Here is an 18,106-nt window from a genome sequence, read left to right on the forward strand (position 1 = left end):
GACCATCACCATCTGATCGTCCACCAAGACCATCACCAACTGATCGTCCACCAAGACCATCACCAACTGATCGTCCACCAAGACCATCACCAACTGATCGTCCACCAAGACCATCACCAACTGATCGTCCACCAAGACCATCACCAACTGACCGTCCACCAAGACCATCACCAACTGATCGTCCACCAAGGCCATCATCAACTGATCGTCCACCAAGGCCATCACCAACTGATCGTCCACCAAGACCATCGCCAACTGATCATCCATTTTCTACTATCTATCCATCATCAACACCATTAGTCTCACCTCCACCAGTGTCTTGCGAATCAGGGTCTATTCGTTTAAGGAATGGTCGATCTCCTTATAGTGGTCTTGTTGAAATATGTCGTTTTAATACTTGGGGCACAATATGCAGTAACAGTTGGGACAGGAGAGAAGCTCTTGTTGCTTGCAGACAGTTAGGATACCCAGGAACAGGTTTGTCACTCAAGAGTAGTTTCATTCTTTTTTGAAATTTATTTAGGCTCAAAGGCTCTTAGATTCTACAACAGGACAAGAGGGCCTATACATTACACTAATATGCAGTGTCATGGTTCAGAGACTAGCCTCCTGGATTGTCCCCTACAGCAAACTAATCAGAATTATTTCTGTAGCAGTAGAGGAAATTCTGGAGTAGAATGCAGTGGTAAATACTATTAAGTGAATCTGACAGCATGTGCTTGTTTTACTTAGCTCCGTGTACTTATGGTAGTGTCACTCTTCTCGACTACACTGGTACACCTACTAATCGTAGCACTGGCACTGTTGGTTTATGCATTGGAGGAATGTGGACTGTTGTCTGTGACTACTCATGGAGTTTTAGAGCTGCAAGTGTGGCATGTAGAAGCTTACATGGTCACTCTGGACATGGTAAACACTGATTTGAAAAAATAGCAAGTAATGATTGCATTGTTTTAATAGGTGCAATTCCTCTCCTCAGTCAAGGAGTAGTCAGTTATGCTGGAGTTTTTTCAATTGGTGGATTCTCTTGTCAAGGGAATGAAAGAAGTTTACTTACCTGCGGATACTTGAATGTGTCTTGCACTGACAGACAGTATGCTGGGGTAATCTGTAAAAGTAAGAAAACATGAGATTAAAATCCTATTTGATCAAGATCAGCTAATATAGCAGAAAATTGCTACTACAGTATTTTTCTCATTTATATAGGGACCTCAAGACCTGTTTGTAATCATGGCTCCCTTAGGCTTGTTAATGGTAGCAGTAACTACACTGGTAGGCTTGAGGTATGCATCAATGGTCAATGGGGAACAGTCTGTAGTGATCAATGGAATAGTGTGAATGCTAGAATTGCCTGCAGGCAAATGGGATTTCCTGGAGGACGTAAGTTTTTGTGAAGTGCATATTTATTGAATAAATACTTATTTTAAAAGGTGCACAGAGTACTACCAGATATGGCCCTGGAGTTGGTTCTATATTTCTCAGCAATGTTGTGTGTTATGGTCACGAGAGATCACTACTGAACTGTTACTCACAGACGCGTCATACTTGTACACACAGTCAAGACATTGGGATCAACTGTGAAGGTATCAAGTTCTTAATATCAATACTTTGTTCATGTATTAAAATAGCTCCTTGTCAAAGTGGTGAAGTGGTATTAGTGAAATCTGATGGTTCCCCTTCAAATGATGGAGTTGGTATGATAAGAGTTTGTCAAGCTGGAGAAAGAGGGACTATATGTGATGATGGTCACTGGGATTATCCTGATGCTGCTGTTGTCTGCAAGCAAGTTGGCTATTCACCATTTGGTAATTAGTCTTTAAATATAGAGCCACAATCTTTTAGTTATATACTCTCTTTTAAGGTGCTCTTCCACGCTATGGCTTGAAGCTAGGAGCCTCATACAATGTGACTCCAGTATTATCAAGAGTTGAGTGTCTTGGAAATGAGTCTAGTATTAGACAATGTCGCAAGAGCTCAGCGATACACTCAAATTGCAATGAGTATGTGGGAGTTGAATGCTATGGTAAGTGTCTTGTAGAAGCTGTATACTATACTTTGATATTCCTTTGTACTTTAGGATCACAGACACCTCCCAGTAACTGCACTCATGGTGATGTAAGACTAATGGGTGGTAGTCAAATGGAAGGAAGACTCGAGTTGTGCATCAATAACATGTGGGGAACAGTCTGTGATGATTTCTTTGATGTGAGAGATGCTCGTGTCACGTGTAGGAAACTAGGAAATCAGTTAGGAATGACATTAACAGGTTAAGCACTATTGAATTGATATGTACTGTGTGTCCAAAATTTATTTTGATTTGCCAGGAGCTCCATCTTCAGTGCCTTATGGTGCTGGGAGTGGTCCAATATTTCTTGATAACATGGGGTGCAATGGAAATGAGAATGATCTATTGAACTGCTATTCAAACCAACCTGGTCTGCACAATTGTCAGCATTTTGAAGATGTTGGCATTACTTGGTAAGAGAATATGATTAATTTTTTACTTATTCCCATTTTTCATGTAGCACTCCTATGTCATAATGCAAAACATTAAATAAATACTTTTCTGCTGAAAATTTGTAATTTTTGTACATAGATGTTTTGATGATAAAATTTTGTGGCTAATGATTAATAAATAACAATTTAGTATAAATTAAATGAATAAAATCAAGATGATCAAAAGATTGGCCTATGAATTGTTATCCTCTTCAATTTTATTTGATCTTGGCTCCTCCTTGTGTTCTTGCTTTAATTTCATTACTTCCTCCTTTTGTTCACCACTTTTATCAGTCTCCTGATGATTACTCTGCCCTCCAGCATTGGTAGATCCTTGTCTTCTAGCACTATAAAAATCTTGTCTATAATTCCTTCTGTTTTGTCTGCCTTCATAACCACCCTTCCATCGCTGATCCCCTCTATGTCTATTTGATTCAACACTAACAACTGTTTGAGTTTCTGCTTTATTAGTAGAAATGGATCCTTCCTTTTGTGGTTCTCTATGCTCACCATGTTTATCACAACTCTTGCTATCTCTATCGGGAGCTTGTCGTTTAATGATAGTCTTTCTTTCATCCGGTTTCTCTCCTTCACTTTTCATTGAAGGTCCATCTTTTCTTTGATGATCCCATCTCCTGTCCTTCCTTCTCGATCTAGTCTTTCCTTCTTGCTGGCCCTCCTGGCCATCTTGCGCTTTGCTTTCTTTTTCTAGCAGATCATGCACTACAATGTCTTGACTTAGGTCTTTATTTTCAGTTCTTCCTGTCCCAAAAGTCTCTCCTTCCTTTTTCCACTTCCTGTCCTCTCTTCTCTTCCAATGGTTGTGCCGTCCACCACTCCCTGTTTCACCACTACCAGTTCTTTCCTCCCATTGACCTTCTCCATACTTTTGTTGCCTTCCTCCTTCTCTTCCTCTTCCCTCTCTGTGCTGCTTTCCTCCTTTATTACCATGAACATATCTTTCTCCCTTAAATCGACCTTTCCTTTCATTTGAATGATGATTTAGTGATTTGCTTTTGCTGTCATCATGAGCACCTATAATGCATGCACATACATGTACAATGCACACATACATGTACAATGCAAATATCATATAAAATGAAATTATTCACTAACTTTTTAATAAAGAATCATCAGGATCAACCAGTGATGACTCATTTTGTTGAGATTCAGATGCAGTTGAACTAACCTATTAATTAATGGGCAGAGAAAGTGCATAAAAGTAAAAGTATATACAAGGCTACAAGCATACTTTACTTTCAGTATAATAGCTTGTTAAAATAAGCTACCAAGGACACATGCAACCAAACTAACCCATTCTCCATCAATGACAGCATCTTGAGCCAATAAATCAATGATTCCTCCTTTCCTTTGCTGTTTCTCAAACAATAGTGCCATCTCTTCCTGCCATGCCATCAATTTGGGGTCTTTATGGTAAGAGTAGTCCTGTTACAAAAATAGAGAAATAAAAAGGTATACTATTAGTATACATACATAAAGAGTGTTATTCTCCAATTCAGTTGCATCAATGTCCTTTATAGCCAACAGGCAGTGGTCCTTGCTGTTAATAGCAACTCTGCACACAGGACACTCTAGCTACAGCAGATTCCAGACACTATACACACACTTACAAAGGTAATTGAGTACTTTTTGTGCAAGAGTCTCAGTGAAGGGAAGTCTATATTTGAGTTTGCTGCTCTCTTCCTTTTGCTTTGCTAGAGACTCAAGATGAAGATCAACATAGCGTGAGAGACAGTTAGGATGAAAGTAGTGATAACATTCAGTTCGTACAAACTGATCATCATCCTATTTATACATATAAGTGGTCATACAAGAATAGAAATTTGATGATTTCACCTGAAAGTCATACTGACATATAGGACACCTCCCACATGGACGATTATTATCAGTTAAACAATCCCGGACATACTATGAAATAAGAAACAATGGAAGTAAATTTCTGAAATCTCCATTTTTATGATTTTGCTTAAACTTCATCAAAAATGAAAAGGAGAGAATTCTTTATTTTTATAGTTTTTTTCTGATACATGTACATGTTCTTATGTTGTGTAGCAAGTTTGAGTTGATTCCAATCAAAATTGAGCTTTTCACAAATTTTTAAAGTTATTAAAAAATCAGGCCAAAGTCCCTGTGTTGCAATCAAGCAAAACTCTTACTTCAACTAAGTCGTATATCATTGGAGACCCTAAATTTTTGAATGACAAATGTGAGAGACCTTCAACAATACTATGATAGTATTATCCATAGATAAACATAAGTACATACATACATGTACCTAACCTTTCAATATGAGCATCTGACAATCCACGTGACTTTGTAACTGCAATGTTTGGGGACACACCAGGATACTAGAAAAGAAACAAAAAAGAAAGATGGTCAGTCTGGTAATTTAAATGGTGCATAATGAGTTTGAATCATACGTACAATAAACAATTAAAAGAATTGATCTCATGCTCCAAAATGTTTTTAACTGCAAAATTTTGCGTTGCTCCTCACATTTTTATTGTCAATGATAAAAGTCAGATCACAGTAAACAAATTGAGTGTCTTTGTCGTCACAGGTACTCGGGGTGATGTGAAACAACAAGGAAGAGCTATAAAGATACTTTTTAAAAATAAAAATGTCACAGAATCATACTTTTCATCAGAAACGACTTGAAGATCATCAAAATACACATTTTGGAGTAGCTCAATTTCCTCAGAGAGACACCTAGACACGATATAAGATACAAAATATTATAAAATATCCTTACATTCCGGACTCAGACTCGCTAGAGTGTCTGGATAACTCCCTGAGCAACTGGAGGGGACTACCAATGGGAACACCACCAGTCGCCATTTTAAGTGAGCCACACCCTGTAGGAGGAGTCTAATTTTGAACCCCACCCATGGCATTAAGATATTGACTTCATGCACCATTACATGGTTTATGTTGTTATTGATTATCACAAATTAAATTGGTCATTATACATGATACACAAAAAATTCAGGGTCACAAAAAATTAAACAAAATACCATGGCGAATGATCTTTTAATTATACACAAGTTAGGTCTACAGCCCTTGAGCAAACAAAGGCTCTAGAGTGAGGGAAGTGTCTTTGGTCCAGTTTATTGTGTCAAGGAGAAAGCTAATGAGCTCTGGATCACGTAGAAAAGACACCGGATCATACATAAGTTCCGTTGATGATGAAGACGTTATTATTTGTATCCAGTCACTCAAGACGTGATCTCTATTGATAACACAAATAACACACTAGAGTGAATGACTTTATCTTCAAGCTCACCTTAAACCAATCAAGAAGAACAGCATTGCCTATCATTCATGTGTGCATATAAATACAATTATATATAATCATCTCTCATCATGATAATCCCTCACTTTCTCCTCTTTCCCTATACTAGCAAGGCCATTAATCTTTGATACAATGGATAGGTAACTTGGTAATGGACTCTTTGGTCCTTCCTCTCCTCCGTCCGTTTCCTCTTGTCTTGCAGCTGCTTCAGTCATTGAAACACGCTCTATGTGATCCCAGATGTAGAGAGGCTTGTGGAACTTCCTTGTACATTTGTATCCAAGCTGAAAAGCCTGCAATAAAAGAAAGACATTTCATTGCTTTACTTCGCCATTGGATGCAATACTAACATTTTCTATTGCTTTGACAAAACCTTTATTTCCATAAAGTAATGGAAGTAACTTTGATCTCTTGAAGATGGAAAATAACAAAGAGAGAGTGAGAGAGAGTTAAACAACTTAAAGTAAAGATATCTTTTACTTGTGTTTCTTTGCTATTGTTATCACAAATAACAATCAGTTTACTGACGCTTGATGTTATGGTCCCTTTGATGTCAGACAGCATAAGTTCTAGCAAATAAACATGTACAAACTGAAATAAATTTATTCATAAATCAGTATTATTTTTTCTATCCTATCCAAGAATGCAAAAAGTGTCATGTTGTACTATTATTGCTTACTCTCTCCTGTTAGATCTTTCTTTGGGGATCGATTCAATTTACTGGTTGGTAGAACATCTTCAACACCTACACACACACACACACACAACATTTTTAATATTATGTAATGTATGCAAATGGTATGTGTATATGTATGCAATAGTCTGCATTAATACTAATAATTAATGTAATTATATAAAATACCAACAACAAGTTAAACAATTTGTTAAGTTATGAGCTGAGGCTACACCTGACAACCAGGGCTGTGTTAGAAATCATCCATTAATTATTCTTGTGACAAGTGTATACTTTTTTCACTCAGTGTCTTTTTTCCTCATTACCTACTGTCACTATTACCTAGTGCGCTAGTACTGATGGAGCCTTTAAGAGTCCTTGATAGTTTCTCTCCGGTAATGAATCGGTCGATGGAGCCATCGTCCTCAGCTCGAGCAAAATATCTACCACAATTGAATCTAGAGAAAAGAAAAAAAAGAGATGCTTTAAAAAGAGATAATTTAAAAGATATTACACAAAAATAAAGTAGGACCAGGAGAAGAATCAGATGATTAGAAAATTGGGAAAGAGAGTGTGTATTCTATAGAAGGTTGGTTACCTGTATGTTTGTCCAGTGGTGATACAATGTACCAGTACCATCTCTACGAACAAGCTCCTCACCAAACCCGAATTATCATGACTTAACCTTACGCATGTCAGTGGTCCCAAATTGCGACACTAAAGAGTACCAAAAATATACTCGCTCTACAGTGCAATAAACAAAGAGGCTATGACTCACTGAGAATTCAACCTGATAGTTTCCCCTAGGAATAGCAACAGTATCAGAGTCGCCTCCTTCGCCTCCGACTTTAACATAAAGACAAGCACTGCTCAATCCAAGATACTTGCCTTCACTGACTACCAACACTCTATAAGACATTGCTGCAATAGAGACAGAGAAAGAGAGAGAGTGAGTGCGAGGAGTAATAAATTTGTTGTACTTGTGTTGGTGAAGGCAGACGAGAAGCAGTTGAAGTCACCGGCTGAGAGAGAAAGAAGGTGAAGGAGAAACTGCTCCTTTTCATCATCCGTCAACAAGAAAGCATAGCTACGATATCTTTGTCTATAAGAACATAATACATGTTGTAAAAAGGAAGATTTGAGACTATCAATGTTTCAATATCAAGAAACTCAGACCTGGTAAGGTTTGTGTTTGAAAGAAGGTGAGATAAATGACGTGACAAAGTCTTCTTCTCAAGACAAAGCCTGCATATATCATAAAAGGATTAAACAACAGCTTTAAAATAAAGACGACACAATGAACTCAGATATAAATATTTGTATAAGCAAAATGATTAAACACAAATAAATTATTAAATGAATAAACACGCGCTTACCTGACCCAAGCTCTGGCACGCCCTACATCAGTCTTAATCTCTCTCATATTATTAATAATCCTAATAATAATAATAATAATATAATAAATAATAATAATAATAATATAATAAATAATATATAAATTACTTTAAGTCGTCCAGGAAGGTTGAGGGAGGTGGCTGTAGGATTGCTCCTACTAGTGACTTCAGTTCTGATGATTGGAATCTCCTTCGGAATAAGGACGGGGTTGAAGGTCGTCTTGAGGAAGGAGAGGGTGAAAAGGATTCATCAAGTGACACTAAAAATTAAAAATAAAATTAGAATATTAAAAGGATAAAAATGTACTATTTTCTTGCAAAATTTGGCCAATGACCCTGTACTATAGTACAGGGACTTTGGCCTGATTTTGGAGCAACTTTAAAAATTTGTAAAAAATCCAACTTTGATCGGAATCAGCTCAAACTTTCTACGCAACATAAGAACATGTATATGTATCAGAAAATATTATAAAAATGGAGAATTTTCTCCGAGTCATTTTTGACAAAATTTAGCCAAAATCCCTGTACTATAGTACAGGGACTTTTGCCCAATTTTTGAGTAACTTTAAAAATTCGTAAAAAATCCAATTTTGATCGGAATCAACTCAAACTTTCTACACAACATAAGAACATGTATATGTATCTAAAAATATTATAAAAGTGGAGAATTCTCTCAGAGGCATTTTGGATGAAAAACCCCTGTACTATAGTACAGGATGCCTATAGTACATTTATAGCTACAGTACAATAACATACTCTGGTTAAACATCCTTGGACTATAATGTGATTCATCATAGTGCTGGTGTCTGTTCAGAGATAGAGGGAGTGATGAGTCGGGAGTTACAGAGCGAGAGAGAGCACTACGAGGAGGAGAGAGTTTCGGTTCCTCCTCGTGACACAAAGTCTCACCAAACGCTCTTAAGTGTGCCCAGAGTGAAGACTTACTCTAACAATAACAAGCAAATATATAAGATATGAACAAAGCTGTACCTGCCATATACAATGTTACTATGCTGTTGCATACATGTACATGTATGTACATTACTAGATCTAATACATGTAGTACATGTATATGTACATGTACTACATGTATACTGTACATTGCAAATATTGTACATGTACCTCTCTCTTCTTTAATCCGTGTCCCCATATCCTCTCCAGGAGGTCACAGAGATTAGCAATGTGTGTATTCTCTTCGATATTGTTAGTCTGAGCCTCAGAGCTGCTCCCAAGCATGTGTTTGACCTTTTATACATGAAAGAGAGGAATTCAAAGTATAGAGTTACTGTAAAATAGACGTGTAAAACCTACTCTGAGCCTTGATTCTCTCCACAGCTGCATTACAAATTTCAAATGATATTGAGTTGTACTGATCCCATTCCCTCCAGTTGAAGGAGGCTACATAATACATACATATATATATATATACAAGTAACAGAAAGAGAGTGTACATGTATGCGAAATTTAAATTATGAATAGTAGAGAGAGAAGGATGGAACACCTTATTAGCATCAGGTCTTGTTGATTGCTGTCCGGACTCATTCTCAATCCTACTGGTATGGGAATCAGTCTTGTCACTCTCATTCTAATTAATGCACACAAAAATTAATCCAATACACACACATTCACATAAATCCCGTCTCACCTGTATCAATAAGGCGGAGTCAAGACGTGGGAACTTTCCCTCCTTGTTAGTTAGGTCAGACGAGGCGGATCCATCTACTTGCTTATTAAGTAGGTGTGGCTTGGGAGCCACTTCTAACCCGCCACTGCTAATGTCAGCGTCTCTTGCATCAGCTAAAAAAATAATAAAAATTAATTTTGAATTATTTATATTTCTAATATTTCCATGTAAAGTATTGTTATGTATTATACATACACGCCTCAGTGATAATTAATTATCATGTACAACTGTACGATAGTAATATGTGTACCTTTAATTGGCAGCTATACAAATAATATTTACAACAAATGCAATTTTAATGTAAAAACAACGAACTACGCTTGCACAATTAATAATAATAATAATAATAATGATAATAATGATGACAATAATAATGATGACAATAATAATGATAATAATAATAATAATAATAGGGCTCACAGGGTGTGGTACCAGAAGAAGGTGTGGTCATCATTCCGCTATTCTGTCTGTGTTTCTCTATCATTTTATCAAAAAGGACAACGTGTCGATCGCTGGCGGGTGGGTCCCAAGTTGCTATTAGTTTCTGATCAATAAACAGCGTGAACATGGCCGTCTCGAGAAAGGCACTGTAGAAAGTCCTCGAGAATTGTGGTTGGTCGGAAAGAAACGCCGTCTTATCAAAGTTCTCGAACTGCTCGCGGTTTCTCAGCCATTGCTGGTAACTCTGGTCAGGCATTATAATGAACTGCTCGTAATTCATGAAATGCTCCACAAAATAATTACAAAATATGTTACGGACGGAGTCTGAGAACTCAGAGTCTTTTGAAGTGTCGGTGGATTCGTCGGTTAGTGGGAGGTCTGTATCGAGTAGTCCAGTCGTGGGAGAGACTCTCGTCTGGTCTTCTCCCCCTATCTCTCCTTCGGTAGTTTTTGTACGTGATATGATTCGCTGGAGCTCAGTCACTAGGGGATTGGAGGATTTCTCTTTTCCAATTCCTCTACCTTTGGTCTGTAGATCTGTTACTAATCTGATAAAAAATAAATAAATAAAATAATACAATAATAAATAATAAATAATATTTAATAAAGAAAGAGGTATACATGTACATGTAAAGAAAGAAATAGAAGAAGGTGTCTTGTTATTATACCTCAGTGCATCGATAATGCTGTGTTTCCTGTCACCTTTATCAGGAGGAGATGGACAAGATCCCGAGACTGATTCGGGACAGTTCACCTCGTACTGTAACAATACATCAGCTAACCTAAAACACAATCATACATGTATACACAATTACAAAGCATATGCAGATGAGTCTAATTTACATTTAGATATAGGCACACATGTAGAAGGGATATACTGAATGCTTTACAATCTTTAAAATTAGACACACTATATTGGCATCCATTCCATTCTGATGCAGTAACCACACACACACGCCCTAACATTACATGAGAAATGAACGATCCCATATCAGCATCATTTAAACTGATCATGATTACAGCTGGTATTACAATGTGTACATGTAAGTTAAACACGCTAAAATACATTTATAATACCTACAAAAGACTACAATAATAATAATAATAATAATAATAATAATAATAATAATAATAATAATATTACTATTATTATTATACCTTGTATATAGTTTATCAGAGTCTGGGAGAGGAGGTAAGTCTTCTGGTATATCCAGTCTGTCGTGGTCCAAGTCAAATGATGATAAGGAAGCCTATAGAATAGGAAGAGGTCTATTGGTTGATGTGAGTATGTGATTAATAGTCATAATAACACACAAAAGAGATGAATTGATCAACCATGACATAATGCAGTAATCATGATGATATATCCCATTCCCAATAAATAAATCACATAACAAAAAAACACATTCACAACAAATAAAGCTTAAAAGAAATCAAAAATCAAATCACCAATTGAACTTCAAAGCAATCCAACCAGTATTGTGAAACAATCAAGGCTCTACAGGAAATCAGGAGTCAAGACATTGACTCCATTCAAAAATTTTTAATTATTATGAATTTATTTGGACTCAAAACTTGAAATGAGAGGGACCAGTTTATATACAGGCTTAACCTCACAATAGGATCGTGGGTCCTCAGTCCTGGCTGTGTGGATCCAGTTGTGCAAACTATGAATATGATTACCATACAATTTATTATCAGACTATGAAAAGGAGGAACAAAAAGCAACACAGATTTGAGTAGATAAGACCCACTCATGAATCACACACACCTACACTAAACACACTCACAGCAAAAAGACCAATACAAGACTAAAACCAACAGTCTTTATAAACCCATTTAACCTTACAATGCTATTATTATGGGGCTACACATAGCACAGATGTCATACTCATTCATGTGTGGGCCAGCCTGAGCAAAGTACAACTGTACCAGTGTCACAGTGGCATTTACCAGAAAAAGATTCCTCTATGAATATAACTGTAGTTAATGATTGAGGTAAACAGAATGGCACAATACACAAGCCATGTTTGACATTAAGAGGCTTCATTACCATGACATCAAACACAATAATAATAATGATAAGAGTACAATGATTCTCATCATACTCACTTTATTAAGTATATCCAATTCACTCGTACTACTATCAGTGTTCATTCTCAGTCCCATCAGGAATGGGACCGGCGCATCCAGAAACCCATGCTGGGACGAGGGGAGTATGGGAACGAAAACATGAGGCCACACGTACGGAAAGAGGAGAGCAGTAATGCACTCAGCACACATCATTAACTGATGAAAATCTAAAAGAGAGAGAGAGGGGGGGAGAGTAGTAAAGATACTGACACAGAGATAACACATTATCCCATAAAAGCTACTTAGTAACATCTGTCAAGCAAGTGTTCGTATATCTGTTTGTCTTTCCCTATTTCTATATTGAAAGTTATTTGGAAATAAATGGCCCACAAACACAGTTACTAGTCAAGGGATTACAATAATCTCTTATGATGCTTTAAATGGCACTACAGTAGCAGTGAAACTGTGTGATATTGTATTTACATTGTAGTACTTATAATAGTCATAATACTAATGTAGAACATCATGAATGTAAAATATATGTACATGTACATACAGTAAGTATAATGTCTTCTTACCATTAGCTTTCAGTAGTATCTGCTGCTCCAATAGGACACAGGTTAGCAGCTGCAAAACGTTCTTTAAACTGATCGACTCGAAAAACGCCCGAAATGAATAATCACACAGCGGGAGCTCCTCGTTTCCAGGAAGACGCCATGTTATGAGGTCCAGAGGTCCATGTAGCTTTAGCGTTACACCGGGACCAGGTAATGAGGTTTCGTATAATAGATTATACAGATAACTCTCTATTGGGAGGGAGCCCCTGTCATTACCGACACTGATTGCGTATAATTGCTCGAGGTAGGAGCGAGTGGGTTGAAAGATTGGCAGTGAGGTTATAAAACAAAGGGATTTGGTAGCGTAGAGTGAATCAGAAGAGCGATTGAAGTACCAGTACTGGCTTAGGTCTGATCCGCCTCTGGAGTGAGACTGGTACTCATTTTGATGGCTCTCCAAAGCGTCAAGGATCAGAGGATTAGTGACGGGTTCGTGGTAGGTGAGGACACTACCGTATTGCCTGGAACCGTTCTCACGCGTAATGAGAAGAGAGTGAAACGAAAAATGATGAGAGGGCTCCTTTGATAGTTGTACACCTTCAGGCATGCATTGCTAGAGAGAGGGAGAGGTGACAAAAAAGAAGAAAAGAGAATAAAGGCAGTAGGGTATCTAAGAAAAGTTGTAAATTCACACATGAAATGTTACATATCACACGTAGGACAACCATTAATCATCACTCACTGTTCTAATGGCTCCTTCATCAAAGCAATTCCAGTGCCTGCTTGACGGATAATGGCACAAGATTCGACTACTATACTGACGCTGTAATGGAGGGACACCTGCTACACGACCTAGAGAAAGCAGCAAGAGATGCAGTAAGTAAAATATATTACAAGCAAAACAGCATTAGGTACATTTTCCAACAACTAGTTCACTTCCTCTTTTCCCTTCACACCCTCAAAAAATACATGCAAAACCACAAACTGTTTTCTATTGGTATTACCTGAGCTGGGCTCGACTTGGAGTCCATCTTCACTGAGGCCACATACAACAAAATAGTCCACAAGCCCGCGAGACATGTAGTAGGTATGTATATATAACGATGATGGCTCTATGGTCTTCACACCAGGCGCCTAAAACCACTGTCACTGACGAAACGTACGGTCGTCACAGTGCTTAACAGTGACAAATTATCTTTACTAGAGGAATTACTACTACTACTACTACTACTACTACTACTATAGTATTTACTACAACTCCAGTTAACAAAATAGCCGGCTCAGACGAGCTCAGATGAGAGTAAAACAGCCACAGGAAGGAAATGGTGTAAAAGCATGGAATTGTGTGATAAATAGGTGTGGTTTCTCCGCCCATTTAGGGTGTGACTCATTGCATAGTTATTATTAAAATTAGTTATAAAAATTTGGTTATTAAAAATTTATTATTGAAACTGGCTGTACATAGCAAAGTTGCTCAAAAAGAAGCTAACAAGCTCGTGAACAGTTTCATAGCATTTCTATAATTCAAAAAATAAATGTGATGATTATTATTATTATTTCTAACCTGAGAAGGTATGCCTCCAGGCCTTTGCATTCTCAGCGTCTTAACAATTTGAAATAAGTCAGAGCCTTGCTCCAATTTTGCTTGTTCAATAGCATTGTGAGTTACACAGTACATTGCAGAACGAGTGATAGAATCACTGCAATGATATAAAAGGAATGATTTTACATATAATGCCATTTACCTGCAGTGAACAACAATGGGTCTGTTTGATCCACTCCTCCTCTGGTTATCAGTCACTAGTGCATAGAGGTCTCCAATAGTGCTGTAATTAGCACACTGACCATCAGGTAACCAGTTTGTTAGTTGCAATTGAACAACAGTAGAGCAGTAACCACTCTATGAACATTTGCTATAATGCACAATCACTATTAACAGAAATTACTTACATTCATATCTTTGATTCCAAAAGTTCTTCTGATAATTGAGCCAGACTCTTGTACCTCATTGATTAATTTAACACTGATATAGTTGAATACAGCAGCAGTTGGACCATTAGGCCAATACTGATGACAAACCATCTATAAAAATGAACACTGATATTTATTATTTATTTCGTTTTATGCACATGCCTTTGAGTCTTCAGACAAATTACAGAGCATCAAAATGGTAGAAGTCTTATGCTGGATTATCATCTTCCAGAAGTCAAGAGTTGTTTGCTCTAAAGGACTTTGAGCAATAATGAACTCTTTCTTCTTTTGATAGCCCTATATATAATACAGCATGAAGTACAATCAGTGTTGTTCAGCATAAGCAAAACTAACATCTACATATGAGGCATTAATGTAATCATTGTCACTCTGTTGCAATACCACTCTTCTTGTGTCAACTGTAGAGTAAAATTAAAAGAATGCTTCACAGTAATCTTAAACAATGTTACTTGGGAGAGGGACTTCAGGTCGATTTTTTTCTATAAAATCTCTACCAATCTCACATTTGTAAGCAGTAGTTTTTGGAGTGAGTCTCTTTATCAGCTATGCATAATAATTAATAATATTTTTAATACATTTTAAATTTGAACTGACTTGATATTGAGTTTCATAAATTGTCTTTTTTGTTTTGGTGTCGGTGTAATCAAAATTTCCAATTATTTCAGAGAATTGAGCAACAGGAATTAGTGTATTTCCACATAAAACTTGCTCCAAAAGTGTATCATGCAGAAAAATGAATTGATTCTATAACAATTGGCATAAAGTATATATATATATATATATAATACACCATTGCTTACAATAGTTTGAACCATATGCATGCGTTGATCCCTCATTTGGTTGATGATTTGAATGAAGTCAATTTGATTCTCTGATTTCATCTGCTCAAGTCCAATATCAAGAGCAATGAATGTACCAGTCCTACCCACACCAGCACTAGATTATATGCAAGTATCATGAAAGCTATATAAGTTGCTACAGTGCGGCTTACCTGCAGTGAGTTACTATGGGCCCTCCAAGTTTTGCATGATAATGCATTACTTTCTGCATAAATATAACAAGTGGGCTCCCATGATCAGGGACTCCATGATCAGGCCATGCAGTGAATTGAAAATGCTTCACATAATGCTTTGCCTGAGTTCCATCAGTTAACTAATAATAATAAGTTAAGAACACATTCATAGTTTATCAATTCATGCATGTCAGAAATTCTCAACATACTAATATTTCAAAACTTCTGATGACAAAGTTAGCATATGCTTCTTCTTCTGAAGCAACTTTTATAACAAAAGGACCAAATTGAAGCTCATTATCTGGTGAAGGAGGCCAATATTCTTCAGATTTGACACGGTTCCCTTCAATTACATTAGTGAGCATGACAATCACATGGGATCTCTCCTGCCACATCATTCTCCATAAATCTCCAGTTGTGCTTGAAAGGGGACCTTGAGTAGCTATAAACTTGTTTTTGAAATTATATCCCTATGCATAATATAAGTTAAATAAAATTGATGTCCTAATGGACTCACGTTGATGTAGGAAGCATTAATGTATTGGCCTTGGAACTCATCCCATCCTTCTATTGGCTGTAGTGCAATCATATTATCATCATCTACATAATAAATGCATGCACATCATAATTTCAGTTGTATATATTCTTACAAGGAATAATGTTTTTATAGCGATTCTTTGATCTGTTTGCATTAGCTACGGACAATGAATGATCAGTATCTCTTATTAGAGACTAAAATATGAAACATCATGCACCTTCACTATGTAATAGAATGCACATACTGAAAATAGAACATTGAAAGGCTTGTTATCAGATAAATGCTGCATCTCGACATATTTCTCCAATGTATCAGCAGGGATTGGCTTGTGATCAATGATGAGAGATTTGGCTTCTTGAATTAGTTGCTCTTCATCATCAATCCCAGGGAGTACAGTAAGTATGACCACACGATTAAGAACTCCGCCAATATTTCTAGCACTAAAATTATACTGGCCAGCATTCTCCTGCTCAATGTCTCTTATCACCAAAGTTCCATCGGAGAATATTTGAACTTTATCATCAGAAGAGGATTGGAGAGGTTCCCCTTGGTGTGTCCACGTGTAAGTAGGTTCAGGTTGTCCTGATACTTGAACAAGCAAGTGAACTGTTTCTCCTTCTACTGCTTTTGTGTTTGCTGGGAATTCAATGACATATGGAGCTTGACCTGTGGAATTGACTGACTGATATTATAATAAAAAATTTTAAGTACTTTTTTCAGATTTGGAAGGGGAATAAATTGGTGATGTCACATGTAATAAGTTCATTGAAATTTCTTCATGACCAGTGGAACAAGTGGACTTTCTTCTAAATTTAAAAAGAACAAAAGCATTTCAATAAATCAACAAATCAACATACTTTCTTGGCATACAAGTAAGAACAGTGACCATGCATATACAAGGAGTGATTATTATTATAAATAAAGCACTGCAAGATGCTACTATTAATACTATTGCCATTGTTGATAGTGTTGATGATTCAGTTGAATCTGTTGGTTCTTCAGTAAATCCAGTAGGTTCATCAGTAGTAGCAACCATTGGTATATCAGTAGTAGAAACCATTGGTATATCAGTATTAGGAACCATTGGTATAGCTGCAGGTTAAAAGTGATAATAATCATTTAATGGTCAGCTTACTAGTTGTATGCACTGTTCCTGGCCCACTACCAAAAGAATTCAGAGCTCTTATTGTAACACTGTAAATGACTTGAGGCTTCAGACCAGTGAAAGTATACCAAGTAGTATCAGGACTGACAGTAACATTATACAGAACAGTAACATTATACAGAGCAGTATCATCATCATCATCATCATCATCACTATTTAGTATTATATGATAGGAAGGAGTCTCTCCACTTGCATTGCAACAACTGACAGTCTCCCATGTAATAGTAAATGATGAAGAATTAACTGACTCACCATCAATGGTCATTACCACTGGAATACTTGGAGCTGTAATTATTATAAAAATGAAATTAGGAGTACTTTTATAAATTCATACCTGTACGGTTTTGAATAATAGAAAATTCGGTTTCTGTACTATTTCCAAGCACATTGACAGATGTGAAAGATAGTGTATAGTTCAATCCATCAATGAGACTACTGATAAGAGAAGAATTGCTGATATTATTAACAATAACTCCACTAGAACACTCCTTCAATTGACAAGAAGCAGAATATCTGATTACAGTGCTGTTTTGTAGCAATGTCATTCCCCATTCTACATGAGCAACTCCTTGGTCAATCAATGATACTGCAATACTTGTATGGTTTATAGGTTCTGGCACTAATAATCAATGCATAATATAATAATAATAATAATGACATTTTATGTACCTTTAATTGTAATTGAGTATGGTTGAGTAGGAAGATAAACGATGTCACTACTTTCTTCATTTACAATTGAAATGACAAAGGAGTATGTAGTATCAGGGC

At 36.7% G+C, this 18,106-nt stretch overlaps 4 protein-coding genes across 4 annotated transcripts; 1 reads left to right on the forward strand and 3 right to left on the reverse strand.

Annotated features, from left to right (window-relative positions):
- The first annotated feature begins 6 nt into the window (after positions 1 to 6).
- LOC105316558 (deleted in malignant brain tumors 1 protein-like) lies at positions 7 to 2,613 on the forward strand. The gene is made up of 11 exons (XM_011411540.2): positions 7 to 477; positions 524 to 685; positions 733 to 909; positions 961 to 1,116; positions 1,207 to 1,380; positions 1,431 to 1,583; positions 1,629 to 1,805; positions 1,862 to 2,023; positions 2,078 to 2,266; positions 2,325 to 2,478; positions 2,526 to 2,613. Exons 2-11 carry the CDS (start codon positions 580 to 582, stop codon positions 2,539 to 2,541), a joined length of 1,464 nt encoding a protein of 487 aa, XP_011409842.2. The 5' UTR covers positions 7 to 477; positions 524 to 579; the 3' UTR covers positions 2,542 to 2,613.
- Positions 2,534 to 5,387, reverse strand: LOC105316566 (uncharacterized). Its single transcript, XM_020008700.1, has 11 exons — positions 5,270 to 5,387; positions 5,155 to 5,226; positions 5,014 to 5,110; positions 4,798 to 4,865; positions 4,674 to 4,743; positions 4,354 to 4,425; positions 4,144 to 4,302; positions 3,991 to 4,092; positions 3,811 to 3,942; positions 3,613 to 3,685; positions 2,534 to 3,531 (listed from the first exon to the last, which is right to left on the reverse strand). The coding sequence occupies exons 1-11, from the start codon at positions 5,353 to 5,355 to the stop codon at positions 2,690 to 2,692; spliced, it is 1,773 nt and encodes a 590-aa protein (XP_019864259.1). The 5' UTR covers positions 5,356 to 5,387; the 3' UTR covers positions 2,534 to 2,689.
- Positions 5,388 to 5,442: 55 nt separating this feature from the next.
- On the reverse strand, positions 5,443 to 13,955 carry LOC100633160 (DENN domain-containing protein 5B). Its single transcript, XM_020008699.1, has 25 exons — positions 13,636 to 13,955; positions 13,374 to 13,483; positions 12,653 to 13,244; positions 12,114 to 12,301; positions 11,160 to 11,251; positions 10,670 to 10,783; positions 9,981 to 10,549; positions 9,522 to 9,673; positions 9,378 to 9,461; positions 9,188 to 9,274; positions 8,999 to 9,121; positions 8,633 to 8,822; positions 7,986 to 8,136; positions 7,859 to 7,918; positions 7,659 to 7,727; positions 7,463 to 7,584; positions 7,261 to 7,403; positions 7,081 to 7,199; positions 6,825 to 6,940; positions 6,489 to 6,554; positions 6,290 to 6,378; positions 6,160 to 6,219; positions 5,896 to 6,102; positions 5,801 to 5,829; positions 5,443 to 5,746 (listed from the first exon to the last, which is right to left on the reverse strand). Exons 1-25 carry the CDS (start codon positions 13,709 to 13,711, stop codon positions 5,569 to 5,571), a joined length of 3,786 nt encoding a protein of 1,261 aa, XP_019864258.1. The 5' UTR covers positions 13,712 to 13,955; the 3' UTR covers positions 5,443 to 5,568.
- Positions 13,956 to 14,057: 102 nt separating this feature from the next.
- On the reverse strand, positions 14,058 to 18,100 carry LOC100633287 (receptor-type tyrosine-protein phosphatase S-like). Its single transcript, XM_020008701.1, has 19 exons — positions 18,008 to 18,100; positions 17,673 to 17,957; positions 17,309 to 17,623; positions 17,031 to 17,265; positions 16,885 to 16,979; positions 16,418 to 16,839; positions 16,286 to 16,367; positions 16,153 to 16,235; positions 15,845 to 16,105; positions 15,615 to 15,775; positions 15,424 to 15,559; positions 15,218 to 15,367; positions 15,073 to 15,166; positions 14,957 to 15,021; positions 14,765 to 14,899; positions 14,582 to 14,713; positions 14,377 to 14,531; positions 14,196 to 14,331; positions 14,058 to 14,148 (listed from the first exon to the last, which is right to left on the reverse strand). Exons 2-19 carry the CDS (start codon positions 17,881 to 17,883, stop codon positions 14,074 to 14,076), a joined length of 2,943 nt encoding a protein of 980 aa, XP_019864260.1. The 5' UTR covers positions 17,884 to 17,957; positions 18,008 to 18,100; the 3' UTR covers positions 14,058 to 14,073.
- Between the last annotated feature and the right edge of the window lie 6 nt (positions 18,101 to 18,106).

This window comes from Amphimedon queenslandica, unplaced genomic scaffold, assembly GCF_000090795.2.
Source record: "Amphimedon queenslandica unplaced genomic scaffold, v1.1 AMPQUscaffold_13507, whole genome shotgun sequence".
Classification (NCBI taxonomy): Eukaryota; Metazoa; Porifera; class Demospongiae; order Haplosclerida; family Niphatidae; genus Amphimedon; species Amphimedon queenslandica.